General features: G+C 37.1%; 3 protein-coding genes across 6 annotated transcripts; all 3 read right to left on the bottom strand.

The window, feature by feature from the left end:
- Positions 1-842: 842 nt before the first annotated feature.
- Positions 843-5,115, bottom strand: LOC101897445 (pickpocket protein 28). 3 transcript variants are annotated; one of them, XM_020034992.2, is made up of 3 exons: positions 4,941-5,086; positions 4,392-4,739; positions 843-2,137 (listed from the first exon to the last, which is right to left on the bottom strand). In XM_020034992.2, the coding sequence occupies exons 2-3, from the start codon at positions 4,729-4,731 to the stop codon at positions 882-884; spliced, it is 1,596 nt and encodes a 531-aa protein (XP_019890551.2). In that variant the 5' UTR covers positions 4,732-4,739; positions 4,941-5,086; the 3' UTR covers positions 843-881. The 3 variants fall into 3 exon arrangements, with proteins under 3 accessions (XP_019890551.2, XP_019890552.2, XP_019890550.2); XM_020034993.2 differs by having other exon boundaries at positions 4,988-5,084; XM_020034991.2 differs by having other exon boundaries at positions 845-2,137; positions 4,960-5,115.
- A 2,019-nt stretch (positions 5,116-7,134) lies between these two features.
- Positions 7,135-11,132, bottom strand: LOC101893629 (pickpocket protein 28). Its single transcript, XM_020034990.2, has 2 exons — positions 10,609-11,132; positions 7,135-8,434 (listed from the first exon to the last, which is right to left on the bottom strand). Exons 1-2 carry the CDS (start codon positions 11,054-11,056, stop codon positions 7,155-7,157), a joined length of 1,728 nt encoding a protein of 575 aa, XP_019890549.2. The 5' UTR covers positions 11,057-11,132; the 3' UTR covers positions 7,135-7,154.
- Positions 11,133-17,861: 6,729 nt separating this feature from the next.
- LOC101897271 (pickpocket protein 28) lies at positions 17,862-21,574 on the bottom strand. 2 transcript variants are annotated; one of them, XM_059123256.1, is made up of 3 exons: positions 21,421-21,562; positions 20,968-21,372; positions 17,862-19,212 (listed from the first exon to the last, which is right to left on the bottom strand). In XM_059123256.1, exons 2-3 carry the CDS (start codon positions 21,347-21,349, stop codon positions 17,888-17,890), a joined length of 1,707 nt encoding a protein of 568 aa, XP_058979239.1. In that variant the 5' UTR covers positions 21,350-21,372; positions 21,421-21,562; the 3' UTR covers positions 17,862-17,887. The 2 variants fall into 2 exon arrangements, with proteins under 2 accessions (XP_058979239.1, XP_011290422.2); XM_011292120.3 differs by having other exon boundaries at positions 17,863-19,212; positions 20,968-21,350; positions 21,421-21,574.
- Between the last annotated feature and the right edge of the window lie 2,637 nt (positions 21,575-24,211).

Below are 24,211 nucleotides of genomic sequence, written 5' to 3'. Positions count from 1 at the left end.
CGTGGCATCAGAATAAATGCCGAATATTATCACGAAAATATTCTGGAGGGTGTATAAAATCCTTAGGCACGCAAACATTTTGGCCGCAGCCCTTGGACTTTCCAACAGAAGTCAGCACCATCGCTCTCAGCACGCGCCACCCAAGAATGGTTACAAAATAAAGTTCCTCGCTTCATTTCCAGCGCACAATGGCCACCAAAATTTCCGAATACCAATCCGTTGGACTATTGTGTCTAGAGTATTTTGGAAAGCAAGGTTGACACTACAAAAATACCAAAGTGCCGAGCACCTCAAGCAAGCGCTTCACCGAGAATGGGCCAAAATACCACAGAGCAACATTTGGGCAGCGTGTGACCTTTTCATTGGCCGTTTGTAGGCCATAATTCGTTCCAAAGTTGACCAGTTCGAACAAATCTAAACTTATTCTAAAATTTGATGCTATTTCCGACATTTTTTGCTTTCGTTCAATAAAATTTAAAAAAGTGTAAAAATTATGGCTTTTGACGTTGTTGCAGTTTTTTTTATCTCACCCTGTATGTAAGAAGCATAATCCGTCGGACAATGCCTTAAGGGTAGAAATACATAAACCGCATATTTGGCTGGCTTCTTCGTAGATGAGCAAAGTAGTTTTAGGGTGACTTAGTTCGATTTTGGCCCTTGGCGTTATGTATTCCCACCTTAACGTATTTTGGCATTTAATGTGACAGTTAGCTGGTCTTGCTAATTGTGTAGCAAACCTGGATTTTTATTCTCGATGAAACAAATGATTGTACCCATTACCTGCCTTCAAAAAAAAAAAAAAAATGGGACAAATTTTTGAAATATCAAGTGATATTTATTTACTTTTCTTTTCAATAAAATTTAATGAAATTTTAACAATTTTAATATTTTTTCTCTTTATAATTATTCCAAAGCCGCAACGTTACGTGATATAGTATTTCAAAAACGCTCAGCAGTGAGACACCCATAAACAAACCAAATATACCACCACAACTGGCTATGAAGTCATAATAGCCATACAATTCCGAACGGTGAGAAGTAAAGAATTTATTATCCTTAAAATAGATATGAAATGCGGCATATTCCAGGTCATCGATGTACTGCTCACCAATGGCTTCGGCTTTAAAATTTCCCTCGGATATTTCAACGTCGTAGTCGAGCGAAGTGCAGGCTGGCAGACAATTGCATTTATTGGTGGATTCTTTAAAATCACTCGAAAAGAACATGGCCGAGAGGTTGCCTTCGGCACTGGCATAGCATTCCATTTGATCCTCCCGACAGACGGGCATATCCCAGGTGCGTGGCATGGCAAAGCGAACACAGCCACATTGGGCCAAAGTGAAATTCGTTAGACATTCCAGCTCACAGTTTTTCTCCGTGTAGACTTTGAAAAATCGCAAATAACGTTCATCGGGCATTTGGCATTGTCGCTGGGCGGGTGTAAAAGCTTCTATGTTCTTTGAGGTGGTTGTCATTTGTGGTTTCACAGCTATCGAAACTTGTCGCTGCATTGAAAGACGGATGAAACTTTCCGATACCATTTGTACATCATCGGGGGCATGTAGGAGGATTTTCAAACCTTGCATTGGTCCGGTGCAGCTGCTGTCACTGTCATTTTTAAACGCCCTAACAACGACATGTAAGCCAGTTTTGGCACCACTTTTTAAAATCCTTGCCGGATATGTGAAGAGGGGACTATTCTCCGCATAACCCTCGGCCAATGTCCAGCTCAATGTTCTATTCAGGGTTTCTATGGAATCCATTGGTTGCGACAAACCCATCCTTTCATATTGTACGGTATTTTCACGATACAAATCGGTGGCATTTAAAGCGTTAAACGTATAACAAATACCCTCCTCGGTATAGGTTTTGGTCAGCAGCCGCTCACATTCGACAGCTTCACTGTAAAACCATGCACATATCGGAAAGGTTATTTCGAAATCTGGCAGCATTTCATCTAGTGTTTGGAAAAAATCCAGTGGCTCAGCTAGGGGTATTCGGACATCGTTCTCTATGGCAGTTAGTGGACAGATTTGTAACATTGTTAGAAATTCGTGAAGATCCGTCGATGATAGATTCTTTGCCAAGTCATGGGGATTTTCATCATACCATTCGGAAAGGTCACTGTACGAGGGACCTATAGGATAGAGTAAAAAATGAAATGTTGAAGAATCCACAGTTATAGAACTTATTATTTTGAAAAAAAAAATATTAAAAATCCGCTATAAAATACCATTTGTATATTCTAACTGATTTTTGAGTTACCGAAAAATCGATAAAATTAAAATGCTCATAATTTCGGTAGTTATCGGAATTTTGTTTGTCAAGTTAACGACCAAAATTAAGTAGTCGCTATGTTCTAAAGGTGGGAAAAAATAAAGCGCTTATTTGGCTGGCTTAAGTCATCGGCTGGCTTCTTCGGAAATGAACAAAGGAGCGCGGGGCCAAAATCGAACTATGTTAACCTAAAACTCCTATGTGAAAAAATGTAAATGTTTTTTTAAATATGGGTAGATTGTTAAATGTTTTCTTATACGACGTCATTCGGAGGTTGTTATAATTCGCGTTTTTCAATATTGTTCACAAATTTAAAAAATCTTCCATTCAACATTTTCAATTCCAAAATTGGTTTGACAGTTCATTGTCCCAGCTGCTGTTTCGATGCGTCACCTATATTCTTCTACCATGTTCTCACCTTAACGATAACAACAGTGCTGCCAACTTTAATTTAGAAAAGTTGGCAATTTAAAAACTACATTAAATTTGGCAGCATTGACACTTGGTCACAAATTTTTAAATGTTTATTCAAAAATATGTAGATTTGTATATGTTTTTCCATACGACGCCAATCGGAGGTTGTTATGATACCAAGTTTTTTAAACAATTTTTATAAATTTAAATAATTTTTCATTAAAAAATTTTAATTATAAAATTGGTTTGACAGTCCATTGTCCCAGCAGCTGTGTCGATGCGACTAACTGTATTCTTCTACCATGGGTAAGACTACTTCATTTTGGTCGATAAAAGGGAATATTTTTGAAATTTATTTTTAAAAAAATCTGGAAAATGTCACTAAATTTTCACCAAATATTTGGCCGAGTCGAACTTTCAATACCCTCAAAAACAAAAAAATTAAATCCGTTAAAAAATCGGTTAAAATATCAAAAATACAGAATATAGCCGTAATATTGGAGGCTATACCATGACCTGGACCTGAATAGACAATTTTTTGTCAGAGGCTGTAGTACCTATTAGTAACTTCAAATACCAAATTTGAAACCATTCCGGAGAATATTGTCGATAAAATCATCAAAATACCGAAAATAGGGAGATACAGGGGCTATACGAAGACGTGGACCTGCACAGACAATTTTCTGTCATAGGCCGTAATATCCACTACAAATTTCAAATACCAAATTTGAAGCAATTCCGGTGCGTAATGTCGCTCAAAAAACTTTAAAACGCAGAATATCGGGAGGTACTGTTATATGGGGGCTATACCAAAACGTGAACCTACATGGCCTACATTTTCAATTCCAAAAGTCCTGCAGACATAATATACATTTGAGTAAAACTCAACTATCAACCTACTTCATTTCGTTCGGAAGCTAGAGTGAATTCCACAGATGTACGGACGTCGCTAAATCGACCTAGAATTTTATGCCGATCAAGGAAATATATACTTTGTGGGGTCTAAAATGTATATTTCGATATGTTACAAACGGAATGACATACTATGTATTAAATATCCGCTTTAAAATAGCAGTGGTATTCTCTAACTGATTTTTGAGTTATCGAAAAATCGGTAAAATTAAAATGCTTTTAGTTTCGGTAATTATCGTAAATGATATGCGGCAAGTTAACGAATAAAATGAAGTAGTCGCTAAGCCCTAACCATGGTAGAAGAATATAGGCAGATGCATCAACGCTTGGGAACATTGATATGTTTTGTCAAAAATAAATAGATTTTTATATGATTTCAGCAGAAATTTTTACAAATTTTGAATAATTTTTCACTCACAATTTTCAATTTCAAAATGGGTTTGACAGTTCATTCTTTCAGTTCTGTATTCTTCTACCATGGCCCTAACGCAAGCAACAGTGCTGCCAATTTGAATTTAGAGAAATTAGATAGTCAACATAAAAAATGGCAGCACTGTTTTTATCGGTAGGACTTACTTCATACTTGATCGTTAACTTTCCGACAAAAAAACTTCGAAAATTACAGGAATACCGATTTTTGTCGATAACTCAAAAATGAATATTTTTGAAAATTATTAAAACAAAAATTCTTAAAAGTTTCACTGAATATTCATGAAATATATTCTTCAAAAAATGTAAAACTATAATCCTATAAAACACTCAAAGTTTAAAAAAAAACTCCCACTCACCCGATCGTTGTGTCCTCTTGATTTCGGAGCATATTGTCACCGCCGGAAATGGTATATTCCATATGTCTGTTGATTTTTCGGAAAAACTAACAATAACAGGGGTCTCCCGATATTTATCGGCGATTTCTTTCAGAGCATCGATACACCAATAAAGCGATGCAATGAAAACACAAATCCAAATAATGCGTTCGGTCCATGAACGATTTTCCCCAAAGAATTTGATGCCATGTATTGATGTATTGGAACAATATTCGAAAAATGTTTCTTTAATGCCTTGCGGTAGTGTCTTCTTTTTCGGCCGTTGTGGAGGATCTGGCCAAGTATTTATGTCGTTTGCCATTTGTTGTTCTGATGAGAGGGATGGGAGGAATTTTAGTTTAAGGGGGATAAAAGTTAGGATATATAAGCAGCTTGGCATCATGGCATGGCATATATGTTGACATATGTCAAAGTAACACTCAAATCCCGCAGAGGTTTTTCCTTATAATTTGACATGAATATGACATGCCATGATGCCAAACTGCTAATACATCATCAAATTTACCCAACCTTTAAAACAAACACTCACATGCACTTTAATTATTTAAAGATATTACCAAAATCAAAAAGTGATTTAAAAACAAAATTTATCTATTCCGCTATGCTTGCCGTTTCATGTTAAACACTCAGCTTCGATGATTGCAAACAACTGTTTTGATTTGGGAGAGTTTTGTTGATGTTATTCTATTTTCGCGTGTCGCAACAACTCTCTCTCTCTCTCTCTGACACACACACATTGATGACTTTTTTTGAATTCTCATGAGAAGTCCAAATACTTAATAACTTGTTTTTCGCGAATTTAAACAAATCTCCCACATCCACACAAACAAAACTAAATATTTTGGCAAAATACAAATGCCGTAAAAAGATGTGTTCATAATCTGTGGTGTGAGATAACAAACAAACTTACATGTTTGCTCGAAATATTAGCACAGGGCCAAAATTTGTCAAAAAACTAAATATTTTGTTTGTTGAAGACCCAAAGAAGAGAGTTTGGACAAAACAGTGTAAATTCTACGGAGGTTCTAGAGCAGATCTATCTGCCGTAAGAGATATTTAAAATTTTAGTAATAATAAATATGCAGGGTGAGATGAAAAAACTGCAACCAACTTCAGACAGCTGTTATTTCTAAGCCATTCGTCCGACAGCGGTTAAAATTATTCCAGTGACAGCTCTTTATATTCTTTACAAGCGTAGCAAAGTATTTTGTTGAGAATTTTCCAGAAAAAAATGTTATTCGTAATGGAATTTAAGCGTGACAGTGTGATTTCTTTATACTTCGCTGGAAAACTACAAGAGGCTATCGTTAGAGCACTCCAGCATTTAAATGTGAATAAATCTTTTGTGTCTCGTACTCGTCGCTCGTTATCGTGATACTGGTAGCGTAGCCCGACGTCAAGAAAGTGGACGGAAGAAAACAGCAACATCAGCGGAAATGGTTCGAAAATGGTAAAGAAGCGACTTGATCGAAACCCGCGTCGCAGTGCCCGAAAAAATGGCTCGTGAGCTGAACATACCGCAATATTCCCTTCGGCAAATATTAAAAAATGAGCCCGTGGTATAGCCATTGAAATTCCAAAAAGTGCAAGAACTTACACCGCAAAAGAAAGAAAATAGACTCAAAAGAGCTAAAGAGCTGCTTCGCTTGGCCGAAAGTAGTAAACTCCCGAATTTGGTTTTCTTCTCTCCGATGAGAAAACATTCGTTGTCCAGCAGTATTTAAACAAACAAAGCGAGCGTGTTTACTTGCCAGAGAGGTCAGCTGAAAATGTGCACCTTCGGTTGGCCACCAGAACTAAAGCGGGGGCCATGGTGATGGTATGGGGCGCCATAACAGCCGATGGTCGCTCTCCCTCCGCTCGTATTAATCGACCGTGGCATCAGAATAAATGCGGAATATTATCGCGAAAAAATTCTGGAGGGTGTAGGCCTCAGACCTTGGACATTCCAACAGGACTCAGCACCATCGCACACAGCACGTGCCACCCAAGAAAGGTTACAAAATGAGTTTCCTTGCTTCATTTCCAGCGCACCATGGCCGCCAAAAAAAATCTCCGGATACCAACCCGTTGGACTATGGTGTCTGGAGTATTTTGGAAAGCAAGGTTGACACTAAAAAAATACCAAAATGGCGATCACCTCAAACAAGCCGTTCGCCGGGAATGGGCCAAAATACCGCAGAGCAACATTCGGGTAACGTGTGACGGTTTCATTGGCCGTTTGAAGGCCATAATTCGTGCCAAAGGTGGCACGATCGAACAGATCTAAACTTATTCTAAAATTTAATGCTATTTCCGACATTTCTTTGTTTTATTCAACAAAATTTAAACAAAAAATGTAAAAATTATGGCGTTTGACTTTGTTGAAGTTTATTATCGCACCCATTGTATGTACGTTTTCACAAATTCGTGCTCAATACGAATTGAGACGTCTGTAACATTCTGATTGCTCACGTCAGCTGTTATGGTTGTGCTCTCGACTAGTAAGTGTCAAATATGGCAACCCCATTCCAACGAACTCGACCATATCGTTTTTTTAAATAAAAGTCATATTCATATGTAAAATATTAACGTGTGACAAGTGGCAAATTATACAAAAATAATAAATTACGAGATAAAACCAGATAATTTACAAAAAAAAAAACTTTAATGTTCCATTTGAGGATTGAATTTTATTTTATAAATTTTCCAAAAACACTTTTAAAACAAATTCAAACTTTCCCATTAATTTCTCCTCCTGAAATTTGCCCACAGCCGCAAGGTGAGGTGATAGAAAATCTCAATTACACTCAATATTGAAACACCCATAAAGAGACCCAGGACACCACCACAATTTGCAATGAAATCATAGAGACCATACAACTCCGAACGTTTTGCGGTGATTAATTCATTATCTTTAAAATAAATGCTAAACGCGGCATATTCGAAACTGGCATAATTCATTTCGTCCTCTTCCTCCTCCTCGTCAACACCCATGGCTTTAAGAGTGCGTTCAACGTCAAAATGACTTTGAGATATTTCCACATTATAGTCCAAAGAAGTGCATGCCGGCAGACAATGGCAATTGTCTACATTGTCGGAGAATTGCCTTAACATTAGCTCATCCTCAATCGTTTCATAGCAATGGATTTGATGTTCTCGGCAGACAGGCATGTCCGCCGTTCTAGGCATTGAGAACTTCACACAGCCACATTGACTCAACGTGAAGTTGGTCAAACACTCCAATTCGCAGTTGTTCTCCGTGTAGACCTGAAAGAAACGCAACTGACGTTCTCTGGCCATATAACATTGACGTTTGTCCGTCGAATATTTTTCAATGCCCTCCGATGTTGTCATCATATTTGGTATGACAGCAATTGTGGTCTCCTCGCTCATGGGTATGTGTAGGTAATGCTTTGACACCTGTGGCACATCATCGGGCGGGTGTATAAGCAATTTATAACCCTGCTGGGCCTGACGACAACCATAGTCGACATTTTTCTTTTCATCCATTATAATGGCTGAAAAGCCCGACTTAATTCCGCTGCTTAAAATTCTAGCCGGATATGAATTCTGTGGATTTGTGTCAGCCTCATAGCCCTCCTCCAGGGACCATGTTAATTTCCTCTTCAAAAATTCACTCGACTCGTGAGTGTTGTCCAATTTCATTTCTCGATATTGCACCGTATCCTCACGATATAAATCGCTAGCATTGAGACCATTAAACGTAAAACAAAGACCCTCTTCCGTATAGGTTTTACGAAAATATTGCAGACACTCATTGCTGACATTGCCCAAACATTTACATTGCATGAAATTATTTCCAAATAATGGTAACATATACTCCAGAACTTGAACATAATCAATGGGTGGATAGTCAAGAGGTGGCTTACTCTCAAAATCCGAGGGATCGTTGAGGCACACCTGTAACATGGTTAAAAATTCCACAATTTCTTCTGTTAAATTTTCGGGAAATGAATTGCGTTCGTTGATGAAATCGTTGAGGCGTTCGGCATATGACATACCTGCGGGGAGATGAATAGATAAATTTACAAAATAATTTGGTTTGTTTAAAAATAATGTCATTGCGTAGATATATCGAAAGTGGCAATAATCTCTTGTCGTAGGTCTATTTGTAAAAAACACAACTTTTGCCGCCAAACGTTCTACGCTGTAATTGTGTTTTTTGTGTTAATTTGGCATCACTGCTTACATATATCGTAATGCGTGACTTTTTAAGACTCTATGCGACGAAATGTTTTTACAATTCAAATGTCAAATTGTCCTTATGTAAAAGTTACACATATCGTGTGACTTTTACATAAATACACGAGTAAAGTTTATATGTACTTTTTTGATCAAAATTCATTGTTTGTTTGTTGCATAAAATTAAATTTGCTGCAAAAATTCATAAAAAATGATTTGTTTTTTGGAAAATACAATGTTATCCAAAAAAAAAAAAACATATGCAAGTGTGTGATAGCTCAAATTATGAATCACATGTAATGTGCTTATTTTGACATGCACAAGAAAATACACATGGATGCAAAAATTGACGGGACATATGTAGAAACAAAAACACATTCCGTCTGATAAAGCCTTTACGTGTAAGAAGAAAATTTCACTAGAAAAGTGAAGGAACAGTGTTGCCAATAAGCCTTTTGATTCTAGTTTCTGTCATGGGCCATTACGAACTTCAAATACCAATTTTAAAACAAATTCACCGGAAAATGTTAAAATCATCAACATACCGAATATTGGGAGTTACCGTTATAGGGCAAAGACCTGGACCTGCACCGACAATTTTCTGTCTTAGGATGTAGTATCCATTACGAACTTCAAATGCCAAATTTTAAAAAATTTCGGTAAAATATTGCACTTAAAATCGCCAAAATACCGAATATCCCGAGGTACCGTTACATAGTGGCTATACGAAGACGAGGGCCTACATAGGCAAGTTTTTCTCACAGGCTGTAGTTCCCATAAAGAACTCTAAATACGAAATTTGAAACAATTTCGATAAATAATGTCGCTAAAATTAGCAAAATACCGAATATAAGGAGATACCGTTATATGGGGGCTATATGAAGACGTGGACCTGCACAGACAATTTTCTCTCGTATGCTGTAGTTCCCATTACGAACTCTAAATACCAAATTTAAAACTATTCCGGTGAATAATTTCGCTAAAATCATTAAAGTACCGAATATCGGGAGGTACCTCTACGAAAACGGGAACCTGCACAGACAATTTTCTGTCTGAGGCTGTAGTATACATTACGAAATTCAAATACCAAATTTGGAACGATTCCGTTGAATAATGTCGCTAAAATCAGCAAAATACCGAATATAGGGAGGTACCGATAAAGGGAGGCTATACGAAGACCTGGACCTACATAGGCAATTTTCTGTCATAGGCTGTATTATCCATTACGAACTTCAAATTCCGAATTTGAAACACTTCCGGTGAATAATGCCGCTAAAATCGTCAAATAATTAACATAGGGAGGTACACTTATATGGGGGTTATACCTAAACGTGAACCCATGTAGCCCATTTCCAATACCAAAAGTCCTGCAGACGAAATGCACATTTGAGTAAAATTTTATCAACTTACTTCAATTCCTTCGGACGCTAGATTGATTTCCACAAACGGACATACGGACGGGCATCGCTCAATCGACATAGAATTGTATGCTGATCATAAACATATATGTTTTTTGGGGTCTAAAATGTATATTTCGAGGTGTTACAAACGGAATATCAAACTTAATATATCCTCCATTTTTATACCCTATGGAGGGTATAAAAAATTGTAAACATATGATTGCTTGACTTTACCTTCTTAATTCTACCATGGTCATGATTTAACACAAAACGTCAAGGAGAACAGTGTTGCCAACCCTATACTTTTTATGTTTTTACCATATATCATGGTAGAAAAATATGGGTAGACGCGTCGACACAGCTGATGGGACAATGAACTGTCAAACCAATTTTGGAATTCAAAATGTTGAATGAAAAATTATTTAAATTTGTAAAAATTGTTGAAAAACGTGAATTATAATAGCCTCCGAATGACGTAGTATATGAAAACATCTAAAAATCTACTTATATTTGAAAAATCATTTAAATTTTTTTGACATATCAATTCTCCCAAGCGTTGATGCATATACAAAAGTATAGAAAACTTAACTTACCTTCTCTATGCATACGTTTACTTTCCGCACATAGGGTGATGGCTGGAAACGGTATACTCCAAATATCTGTGGATTTCTCCGAAAAGCTAACAATTACCGGACTATCATTCCATTTTTCATAGATCTCGGTTATGGAATCGAAGCAAAAGAAACACGATATCAATATCAAAGCAAACCATATAAAACGATCCATTGTTGGTCGTCGTTCACCCAAATATTGGATGCCATGTATCGAAGTGTTGGAACAGTAGTCGAAAAAACGTTGTTTGGAAAATTGCACGCATGTTGTGCGGGGCGGTTTGGTTTGGTGTTTTCGTCTAGGCACAGCCGGCGGTATTATGTTGTAGGCACGTTTAGGTAATAATTGTGGTGGTGCTGCTGTCGTTGATTCAGGGTCGATGCCTTTTAGGGGTATACTTTCGCAATGATCTTTGAGGGTTGTTGTCATTTTTTTTAGTTTTTTTGTCTAGTCTATTTTCTTCTGAAAATGTGAGGCTATGAAGAATTTGCTGAGAGTTTTGTTGGGATCACTAGAAAGAAAATACAAGAAACAAGAGTTACAATCGATAGTAGGTACCACACTCAACTCTATATTGCAGGCATGGTAGAAGAATACAGGGAGATGCATCAACACTCGCGAAAATTGATAAGTCAAAATTATTAATAATATCTCCAAAAAGAAATAAATTTTACTTTTTTTACGATGGCGCTCAGAGGTTGGATTTTCAAAAAATTTCACTAATTTAAAATATTTTTCATTCAAAATGTAGAATTCAAAAAATGTTTTGACAGCTCACTGTACCAGCAGCTGTGTTGATGCGTCCATCTGTATCATTGTATCATGATTTCCGGTCTTTTTTATACCCTCCACCATAGTATGGAGGGTATATTAAGTTTGTCATTCCGTTTGTAACTCCTCGAAATATACATTTTTGATCTCACGAAGTATATATATGTATTCTTGATCAGCATAAAATTCTATGTCGATCACTCTAGCTTCCGAACGAAATGAAGTAGGTTGATAAAATTTTACTCAAATATATATTATATCTGCAGGACTTTTGGTATTGAGAATGGGTCATGTGGATCCATGTTGTGGAATAGCCTCCATATAATGGTACCTCGCTATTTTCGGCATTTTGGTGATTTACGCGAAATTATTCACCGGAATTGTTTCAAATTTGATATTTGAAGTTCGTAATGGGAAGTACAGCCTATGACTGAAAATTGTCTGTGCAGGTTCACGTCTTCGTATAGCCTTCATATAACGGTACTTTCCGATATTCGGTATTTTGATGATTTTAGTGACGCTATTCACCGGAATTGCTTCAAATTTGGTATTTGAAGTTCGTAATGGATACTAAAGCCTATGACAGAAAATTGTCTGTGCAGGTCCACGTCTTCGTATAGCCCCCATATAACGACACCTCCCGGTAATCGGTATTTGGATGATTTTAGCGACATTATTCACCGGAATTGTTTCAAATTTGGTGTTTGAAGTTCGTAGTGGATACTACAGCCTATGACAGAAAATTGTCTATGCAGGTCCAGGTCTTCGTATAGGCTCCCTATATCGGTATCTCCCAATATTCGGTATTTTGATGATTTTAGCGACATTATTTACCGGAATTGTTTCAAATTTGGTATTTGAAGTTCGTAATGGATACTACTGCCTATGACAGAAAATGGTATGTGCAGGTCCACGTCTTCGTATAGCCTTCATATAACGATACCTCCCGATATTCGATATTTTGATTATTTTAACGACATTATTCACAGTTTTTTTTCAAGTTTCGTATTTGAATGTTGTAACGGCTTGTGACAAAAGTTGCGTAACGGCTACATTCGGAACTTTTAAGATTTTAACAGAATTTTTAGCGGATTTTAGTTTTTTGAAAATTGTCAAATTCGTTTCAAATGGTGGAGGGTATTCAAAGTTCGGTCCGGTATCTCCACCATTTTTGCAGGTATAAAAAACCTGATCTGATCTTATTTAATGTTGCTTTTTGTTTTCATTTTCGTTTCGTTTTTTTGTTTTGAAAAAAAAAAAAAGATGTAGTAAAATACAAAGTATTGAACACTCTCACATTGAAATTATCTCTATTGAAGCGTAACATTTGCATTTCACTCATTGGAACTAAACGGAATTCAAACAATTTTCTTCACCACACTTTAATATGCTGGGCACGTCTCCATTCGGACTTTAATTCCGTTAGATATTGTTTAACAATCTTTAATTTTTTAATACCAAACAAATTTAATTCAATTTTCATTAACCGTTCCAAAATAGCCGCCCCTCAAAATCGGCAAATACTGTGTGTGCGACAAATGCTATACTGACGCATAGAATCTGCACTCTTGTTATAATGGCACTGCTGTTTCGTTTTCCAATAAAAAATAAAATAAAAACCATTTGAACGTCATGAAGCAGTTCTCACAAACACACATATGTACGTTCTAACACAAATGAAAAAAAAATGGTTTGGGAGAGGAATCCCTTGTTGACAGAAATTCATTAAGAAAATATATACAGAAGTGTGTAAAATTATAGCATTCATTAAAAACTGAGTAATATTATAACCCAAGGTAAAATTAAGAAGGAAAAGTCAATTCAAAATAATCATGCTCATCTCCGCACTTTCTGTAATTTACCTTGTCAAATTTCACTTTATAAAAAACAGGTTCCCATCTCTAATTTGTGTGTATACATTGGATTTATAAATATTTTGACAATGAGATGTTGTCAAATGAATAATTAAAAAAAAATTGTAAACATATGACTGCATGACTTTACCTACTTAATTATACCATGGTTGCCAATTTTTGGAAAGGTCTATGGAATTGAATTTTGAAACCACATTTTTGAATTTTTCAAACTTTTATTTGCCATTCCTTTCTTTAATTGTGTTTTTTATGTTACCATTTTAGGTATTTGCAATTTATGCAACTAGGTTACACTAGGTACGAAAATGACAAGTCGCGTTGCCATCTTCTCAAATTATTTCTCTTCCATTATTTATGATTGGAGGCATTATTATTCGAGGAAAATGCTTTCCATGGGAATAAAATTCCGACAGCATATTTATGATTGGGCTGAACGAATGATAATGGAGAATATTTTGTATACCGTCAGTCATATGACTACAGAGAGTATATTTCATTTAATACGGCCAAAAACCGATTTTGCTCCAAATTTGCAAATCCCCATATATATTTTTTGGTGCTAATTCAGGTGCGAAAATAGACAGTATCGGTCCACTACATCAAGTACCTCCCCCACAAAAGGTCAACATTTTGAATAATTATAAATCTTATGAAATGTGATGTGAGAGTCCGATTATTTTCAAATTACACACATCACAATATTTTTTTTAACCCAAGGTCTGGTATGAAGATGGAATATATCGGTCCACTTCACTTCAAAACTGTGAATATACATGAAGCTCATAAGACGCGAAATTAACATTCGATTCCATTAAGACTAGGCACACCTCAATATTACCATCAACACAAGATGTGTTATAAAGATGGTAGAGATCGGACCATTCCTTCTGGTACCTCCTCCACAAACGGTCAACCTTTGAATAACCAAAACGATTAAAAAATCGGAAAAAAGCATCCGGTTCTCTCACATATTTCACACATACCATTATTTCTACTAAAACAATATCTGCTGTGAAAATGGGATATATTGCGAACTCCTTCTGGTACCTCCGCCACAAGGGGTTCAAAATTGTTGAAAAACAAAACGCTCAAAGAATGCGAAACAAGCAACCAACCTCTTCAAATTTCACACATCCAATCTGTTGTGAATATGATAGATATCTGCCAACCTGACAATACACATGAAAACATTCCGTCTGATAGAGCCTTAAGAAGTCATGCGCTCAACCCTATGTAAGCAGTGAGGCCTGAATAAAATGCGGAAATTTTTAATATGATAACCGATATCGAATGAAAAAAAAATTGCAAAAATAATAAATTCTTGCAGGTTCTGGAACAGACCATATATATTTTCAGATGAAAATAGGGCACGCTGTTGTCGAAAAAGTACATATGGACTTTACTCTTGTATTTCATAACTGAAATGACAGACATGTACAAAGGTCGGACAAGACAGAGTCATAATATGGCAACCCTGTGAAAATACCTCTGTTGTTATGATATCATAACAACATAGTTACAAATGTTAACTGATATAACCGGCTAGGTCTATATGCAATTTTTTGAAAAGGAATAGAACTTTGATATCACATTTTTGGATTTTTAAGCTTTTATTTGACATTTGTTTCTGTAATTGTGGTTTTTATATTATCATGCCTTTGTCATGAGCTGTTACTTATGTATTGTAGACACAAACCATTTGCTCAAAATGCATTTTGTCTAGTCTTTACCATTTTCGGTTTTTGACATGTATCACATTATATGTGCAACTTCTACTTATGGAAATTTTGATATTGGAAAACAGGTTCCCATCTCTGATTTGTGTGTGTACAATGAATTCATACATATACATTTTGACAATGAGATTTTGTCAAATGAATAGTTTTGAAAAAATTGTAAACATATGATTGCATGGCTTTACCTTTTCAATTCTACCATAATTCCAGTGTAATATTTGTACTAATTCCATGATGTTGCTATTTACTTGGTCCGCAGTATGCAAGACAAAATGACATCACAAAATAGAGAATAAACACACACATGCACACGGATATGCATGTGTGTTGGTGAGTCGTGATTCTGCAGACTTCTCTTCTAGTGTGTGTTTGATGTTTGCGACCATGAAATGCTACTTCTTTAAACATGTTTTTTACCGGCCCCAAAAAAAACAACAACAAAGTTTGCAAAAAAGGAACGTTTATATTTGCCAAAATTGAAACAATAACAAGAAATGCCTCCATATGACTACACATGAATTTTTATGTCTTTTTTGTGTTTGAGATTTTTAAATTATTACCCCAAATCTATATTCAATCAAGATACGTAGATATATATGCCATATTAAATGCTTGATCGAATTTTTAGCACATATTTGAGATATCATAAATGAACAATAGGTTACCCTAGCCCGACGTCAAGGAAGTGGACGGAAGAAAAAAGCAACAACAGCAGAAATGGTTCGAAAAATAAAAAGCGACTTGATCGAAACCCGCATCGCAGTGGCCGAAAAATGGCTCGTGAACTGAACATATCGGCAAATATTCCATTCGGCAAATATTGAAAAATGAGCTCGGGGTAAAACCATTGAAATTCCAAAAAGTGCAAGAACTTACACCGCAACAGAAAGAACAGAAAATAGACTGAAAAAAGCTAAAGAGTTGCCTCGCTTGGCCGAAAGTGGTGAACTGCCGAATTTGGTTTCCTCCGATGAGAAAACATTCGTCGTCCAGCAGTTTGTAAACAAACAAAATGATCGTGTTTACTTGCCAAAGAGGTCAGCTGAAATTGTGCACCTTCGGTTGGCCACCAGGACTCAAGCGCTGGCCATGGTGATGGTGTGGGCCGCCATAACAGCCAATGGTCGCTCTCCGCTCGTATTAATCAACCGTGGCATTAGAATAAATACCGAATATTATCGCGTAAATATCCTGGAGGATGTATTAATTAAAGCCTTGGCCGCGGACCTTGCACCAGCACCATCGCACTCAGCACGCGCCACCCAAGAATGGTTACAACATGAGGTTCCTCACTTCATTTCCAGCGCACAATGGTCACCCAAATCTCCGGATACCAATCCGTTGGACTATTGTGTCTGGAGTATTTTGGAAAGCAAGGTTGGCACTAAAAAATACCCAAGTGTCGATCCCCTCAAGCAAGCGCTTCGCCGGGAATGGGCCAAAATACCGCGCAGAGCAACATTCGGGCAGCGTGTAACGGTTTCATTGGCCGTTTGAAGACCATAATTCGTGCCAAAGGTGACCAATTCGAACAAATCTAAAATTAGGCTGGAAATACTTAAAGCGCATATTTGGCTGGCTTAAGGCTGGAAATACATAAAGAGCATATTTGGCTGGCTTAAGTCATCGGCTGGCTTCTTCGGAAATGAACAAAGGAGCCTAGGCCCAAAATCGAACTAAGTCAACCTAAAACTCCTTTGTTCATCTACGAAGAAGCCAGCCGATGACTTAAGCCAGCCAAATATGCGCTTTATGTATTTCCAGCCTTATTCTAAAATTTGATGCCTTTTCCGACATTTTTTGCTTTCATTCAATAAAATTAAAAAAAAAAATCTAAAAATTATGGCATTTGACTTTGTTGCAATTTTCTTATCTCATCCTGTACCACTACGGCTTAAATTGGTTCTAAAGGTGGTAATACATAAAGCGCTTATCTGTCTGGCTTAAGTCATAGGCTGGCTTCCTTGGAAATGAACAAAAGAGCCTATGGCCAGAATCGAACTAAGTCAACCTACAATGTTAACAAAATACCGTTACTGATCAATTGAAATGTCGTTCTCTTTCAAATTATGCTAGGAACACAATTGGAGCGAACGACGAATTTTTTCGCGGCGTATGTTCGTCGTCAAAAATAAAATACATATGTGTATATGGAAGTGCACACAATCACGGCACCGGCGAAAATTTCGTCGGTCGCCGCGAACTCAATTAGCTTTATTTCTATTTCATACGCCGGCGACCGGCGAACAAAACAGTACAAGGTGGCCATACTTGTACGAATTTTATGTGTTTTAGTAAATAAAGTTACTTTTTACTTTAAAATTTGTTATGGTCACTCTACTATCTGTTACTCGTATAAAAAAACATAATTAATTTGTTTATTTATTTGTGTACTTGCGCCTGAGTGAAGAAGCAGATAAGCTTTTACTATAATATACATTATGTTAATTATTTTGATAATTTTAATAAACTTTACAATTCTCTGATTCATTGTAGTCAACAAATGAGCAAAAAGTAAACAACTTCATCAGCTGTTTTATAATTTCGTCGGTATTGTGTTCCATACGACGAATTTACGCGGCTCATTTTGTCGCCGCGTAGGGCGAAATTCGTCGTTCGCTCCAATTGTGTTCCTAGCATTAATCTTCAATTGCTGACATAAACAAATGTCAATGTTGTTCATGCAGCGGAAGTTCTAAACAGTGATGCCATATGGGCGTTTTTCTATTCCTTTAGCGTTTACTGTTTTTTGAGATATTTTTTAAATTTCCTGGATAGACTTTTAATAAATCATAAATAAAAAAAACTTTTCAAAAAAAAAAAACAAAAAAAAAATACTATTTATTTATAACATTTCTAAAATTAAAAAAAGTAACCATTCATTCTTTCTTCGTTTTCCAATTGGCCCACAGCCGCATGGTGAAATGAAACAGCACTTCAGCAATGCTCAACAATGAGAATCCAATAAAAAGTCCGCCAATGCCACCACAATTTGAGAGCAAGTCATAAAAACTGAAAAGTTTCGAACGTTTTGTAGCTATAAATTGATTGTTTTTAAAATATATCGTCAACAAGGATAATTCAATATCGGGCAAATCATCCGACCACTTATCCAATTTGAGCATGTTCATAAATGTGGTCTTTACATCTAAACGACCTTTGGAGATTTGCATGTCATAGTCAAGCGAAGTACACGAAGGCAAACAATTACATTGATCCACAACATCATCACCATCACCATTTCCACGATGGCCATTGAATTTCTTTAATAACATGTCCTCTTCCGCCGAAGTATAACAATCCATTGCATCCAAATTACACACAGGCATATCAGTTGTACGGGGCATTGAGAAGCGCACACAATTACATTTGTTTAACGTGTAATTGGTCAGGCATTCCAATTCACAATTATCCGAATTATAGGTTTTAAAGAATCTCAAAGGTCTCTCGTGTTCGAAATAGCATTGACGTTTTTCCGGAGCAAAGACCGCAATATCACCGGAAGTTTGCATGTATTTGGGTTTAACAGCTATGGACACTTCTTTGGCCATGTCTATGCGTACGTAACGTTTGGCAACCGATGGCACGGTATTCGGAGAGTGTAGTATCAATTTATATCCCTGGGTTGGGCCGCGACAGGTGTAATCGTTATTCTCCTTTAGATCCAACAGCACAGCTGTCAGTCCCACACTATTGCCACAACTTGTCACTCTGGCCGGGTAAGTATTGAGTGGACTATCGATGGCATAGCCTTTTTCCAAAGACCAGGAAAGGGTACGATTTATTTCTTCACTCACTTCAATGAAACTCTGTAGACCCATGACCTGATATTGGACAGTATTTTCACGATAAATATCGGTGCCATTCAGTCCATTGAATGTATAGCATACACCTTCTTCGGTAAAGGTTTTTGCATAAAGTTGTGAGATATTCAATTCATTTGATCCCCAAAAATGACCTCCGTTAATTGTACTTAATTTGGGCGCCATTTTACTAAGCCTGGCAATGTAATCAATTTGCAACTTTCCCATGTCAGTTACATCGATGTCGACACTACCATCATCGCCGTTGGAGTTCAGATATTCCAATTCACACACCTGTGCCAGGGCTAAGAAATCCTTTAATTCCGTTGAGGTTATGTTTGAGTTTTCCGAAAATGCCCCCATATCCCTTAGTTTCGTATATAGCTCACCGAAAGAGGGTCCTGAAAAGGAAGAGGATAAAGAAGTTAAAAGACAGTAAAGGGGAGAGTACATAAAACGCTTTTTTGACTGGTTTAAGTCATCGGCTGGCTTCTTCGGAATGGAACAAAGGAGCGTAGGGCAAACAAGTATAAATTATGGGCCAAAATCGAACTAAGTCAACCTAAAACTCCTTTGTTCCTCTACGAAGAAGCCAGCCGGCGACTTATGGTGGGAATACATAAAGCGCTTATCTGGTCATCGGCTGGCTTCTTCGGAAATGAACAAAGGAAACTAGGGCCAAAATCGAACTAAGTCAACCTAAAACTCCTTTGTTCATCTACGAAGAAGCCAGCCGATGACTTAAGCCAGCCAGATAAGCGCTTTATGTATTTCCACCCTTAGGCCAGTCAAAAAAAAACGTTTTATGTTTTCTCAGCTTAAGTTCAGCCGGGCCGAACTTTGAATACCCTCCACCATTTGGAACGAATTTGGAATTTAAAAAATAAAATCCATGAAAAATTCTGTTAAAATCTTAAAAATTCCGAATATAGCCGTTATATTGGGGTCTATACGAAGACGTGGGCCCGCATAGGCAACTTTTTTCATAAGCCATTTCAAGATTCAAATACAAAACTTGACAAAAATCCGGTGAATAATGTAGCTAGGATTATCAAAATACCGAATATAGGGGGGTACTGATAAATGCGGCCTATGCGAAGACCTGGACCTGCATACACTATTTTCTGTCACAGGCTGTAGTACCTATTTGGAACTTCAAATACGAAATTTCAAACAGTTTCGGTGAATATTGCACCTAAAATCGTCAAAATACCGAATACAGGGAGGTACCGATATGTGGGGCCTATACGAAGACGTGGACCTGCACACACAATTTTCTGCCTTAAGCTGTAGTATCCATTACGAACTTCAAATACCAAATTTGACACAGTTCTGGCGAATAATGTCGCTAAAATCGTCAAAATACCGAATATAGGGAGGTATTGATATATGAGGCCTATACGAAGACCTGGATCTGCATAGGTAATTTTCTGTCATGGGCTGTAGTATCCATAGCGAACTTCAAATATAAAATTTCAAACAATTCCGGTAAATAATGTCGCTAAAATCACCAAAATACCGAATATAGGGAGGTACTGATATATGGGCCTATACGAAGGCTTGGACCTACATAGACAATTTTCTGTCATAGGCTGTAATATCCATTACGAACTTCAAATACCAAATTTGAGTCATTTCCGGTGGATAATGTCGCTTAAATCACCAAAATATCGAAAATAGGGAGGTACCATTATATGGGAGCTATACCAAAACGTGGACCTACATGGCCCATTTTCAATATCAAAAGTCCTTCAGACATAATATACATTTGAGTAAAATTTTATTAACCTACTTCATTTCGTCCGGAAGCTAGAGTGATTTTCACAGACGGACGGACAAAGCCAAATTGTCATAGAATTTTACGCTGATGAAGAATATACTTTTTATGTCTAAAATTATTTTTTCGATGAGTTATAAACGGAATGACGAACTTAATATACCCTCCATACTATGTACTATGGTGGAGGGTATAAAAATAGGGAGAGGGAATTATTTTTATTTATGCCTCCGTTATATGAAATGCCAGTGGCTTCAAGTTTTGCAACATTTTACTCGAGTGAGCAGAGGTAGAGCAAAGGGAGAGAGAGAAAGCCCAGTGTTGTTAATTCCCTACTTTTACCATTTAAAAAAAGTCAAGAAACATAACTTATATTTACCTTTGAGCAATGGCCGCTTGGTTTCCGAACATATCGTTACAGCTGGAAAGGGTATATTCGATATGTCTACAGCGGTTTCGCTAAAACTCACAATGACAGGCCTCTCTTTCCATTTGCCAAAGGTTTGCAGCACGGATGTGGCACAATAGAATATCGACAGCAATAGGACGCAAAACCAAAAAATATTCTCCCTCAGAGGACGTTGCTGACTGAAGTATGGTACACCATGCAGGGCCGTATTACCGGAATACTCCAAAAATGTTTCATTAAAAGCTTGCCATAATGTTTTTTTACCCTTGGGAGAATTGGATGATTTAGTAGTTTCTAAGACGATATTGGACTCGGGATCGATAACGGTCATGATGTCACTTGCCGCTGACATGCTAGTATTTTGAATTATGAGATCTTTTAATTGATATCATTTTTTTCTTCTTCAAATTTTGAAACACTCACATTGTGATGTCAAATGCGTTTTTTTACGTATGAATGAATATCTGCCGCTTTAAATATTTTTTTCTTAATTGGCTTCCATTTGTTCTACCTCCATCTAATTCATTTCAACCGTTTTAAACTTGACACAACTTGCACAGAATTCCAACTGAATTTTGCGACACGGGATGATGTTTTTGTTTTGCTTTTTCTGTTGTCACCCATCAATGTATTGGGAGAGTAAACAACACATTCTTCCCCATGCACACTTGTACCGGTATCAGGGATCCACATGAATGCACACTAACACGGAAAGTGTGTGTGGGGAGAGAAGAGAAGGAGAGAGTTAAAATGACCACTCTAGTAAATATTGGCCCCAAAAGAGATCCCCAAATTAATAACAAACATCCCATACCAATACAAATGTTGGTAACACAGACAGTGTAGGGAACGCCAGAGGAAGATAGAGTGTGTTTTGCTCCACAAACACAAATAATTAAGAAATTCTCACGCACATTTATTATATTGCCAGTGACATAAAACGAAGCGTCACATTTTGGTACAGAAAAATAGCAAAGGAAAGCGATTGGGGAATTGTGAGTAGCTGCGTAGGAAATACTAATTTTTCTATTCTAAAACATGGCCAAGAACCTGTCCATACTGAAACTGTAGTGGAATTCTCTAACTCATTTTTATATCCTCCAACATTTTATGGAGGTTATATTGGCTTTTTCATTCCGTTTGTAACTCCTCGAAATATTTATGATAGACCCTATATATAGTATACAAGGTGAGATGAAAAAACTGCAACCAACTTCAACCTGCTGTCATTTCTAATCCACTCGTCTGACAGCTGTTAAAATTATTCCAGTGACAGCTCATTATATTGTTTACAAGCGTACAAAATCATTTTGGTGAGAATTTTCCACAAAAAAAGTTTTTCGTGATGGAATTCAAGCGTCGTGATAGTGTGATTTCTTTATATTTGGCTGGAAAAACACAAGTGGCTATCGTTAGAGCACTTCAGCATTTAAATGTGAATAAATCTTTTGTGTCTCGTACCATCGCTTGTTACCCGACGTCAAGGAAGTTGACGGAAGAAAACAGCAACATCAGCAGAAAATATTCGAAAAGTAAAGAAACTCGATTCGCAGTGGACGAAAAAAGGCTCGTGAACTGAACATATCGCAATATTCCATTCGGCAAATATTGAAAAATGAGCTCGGGGTAAAGCCATTGAAATTCCAAAAATTGCAAGAACTTGCACCGCAACGGAAACAACAGAAAATAGAATCAAAAAGTGGTGAACTGCCGAATTTGGTTGTCTCCTTTTCGATGAGAAAACATTCGTTGTCCAGCAGTTTGTAAACAAACAATATTATCGTGTTTACTTGCCAACGAGGTCAGCTGAAAATGTGCACCTTCGGTTGGCCACCAGAACTCAAGCGCCGGCCATGGTGATGGTGTGGGCCGCCATAACAGCCGATGGTCTCTCTCCGCTCGTATTAATCGACCGTCAGATCAGATCAGGATAAATGCCGAATATTAACGCGAAAATATTCTGGAGGGTGTATTAAAGCCTTGGGCACGCAAACATTTTGGCCGTAGACCTTGGACATTACCACAGGACTCAGCACGTGACACCCAAGAATGGTTACAAAATGAGGTACCTCGCTTCATTTCCAGCGCACAGCGCATGACCACCCAAATCTCCGGATACCAATCCGTTGGACTATTGTATGTGGGGTATTTTGAAAAGCAAGGTTGGCACTAAAAAATAACAAAGTGTCGACCACCTCAAGCAAGTGCTTCACCGGGGATGGACCAAAATACCGCAGAGCAACATTCGGGCAGCGTGTGACGGTTTCATTGGCCGTTTGAAGGCCATAATTCGTGCCAAAGTTGACCAATTCGAACAAATCTAAATTTATTCTAAAATTTGCCGCTATTTCCGACATGGTTTGCAATAAAATTTAAAAAAAAAGATGTAACAAGTAAAAAAGCAGCTAATTTCGGCTGGGCCGAACTTTTTATAATTCCACCATTTGGTAGAAACTTAAAAAATTTCAAGAAAATTCCGTCGGATAAAACCACTCAAATGAAAACCGTTATATGGGGGCTATACGAAGATGTGATCCTGCTTAAGTAAGTTGTGTCATAGGCTGTAGTAATGGTTCCGAACTTTATATACGAAATTTGAATCAATTCCGGTGAATTATGTCGCAAAAATCATGAAAATACGGAATATGGGCGCTATCTAAAACGTGGAACTATTTAGATAATTCTATTCTAGGGAGATGAAGTACTCTTATGGAACTCCTTTTGTGGATTTTAAGACAATTCCATTGAAAATTTGGCTGAAATCATCAAAATACTGAATATCGGGGGGTACCGTTTATGGGGTTACACGTAGACATATAAATAATATATAGACATATATAATAATATCGTAGACATATATAAATAATTCTCTTCCAGGGGATAAAGTACTCACAAGGAACTCCTTGTGTAAATTTTCAGACAATTCCGTTGAAAAGTGTGGCTAAAATCATCAAAATACCGAATATCGGGGGGTACCGTGAGTGATTTCGTTAAATATAAACGTCCTTTTAAGTCATGCACTCACTCATATGTTTGCAAAACATATGCAAAATTTCACATTCGACAACATCTAATTGTTAAAATGTTTATTTATAAATCTATTCTATGAAGATTTTGTGAAAGGTGTCACGCTAAATGTGAGAATACATAAAAAGCTCGATTTTTGACTGGTTTAAGTCGTCGGCTGACTTCTTCGTAGAGAACAAAGGAGTTT

The sequence above is a fragment of the Musca domestica genome, unplaced genomic scaffold (assembly GCF_030504385.1).
Source record: "Musca domestica strain aabys unplaced genomic scaffold, Musca_domestica.polishedcontigs.V.1.1 24, whole genome shotgun sequence".
Classification (NCBI taxonomy): domain Eukaryota; kingdom Metazoa; phylum Arthropoda; class Insecta; order Diptera; family Muscidae; genus Musca; species Musca domestica.
The sequence above is the reverse complement of the archived record's forward strand: the minus strand, read 5'-3'. Positions and strand labels throughout refer to the sequence as shown.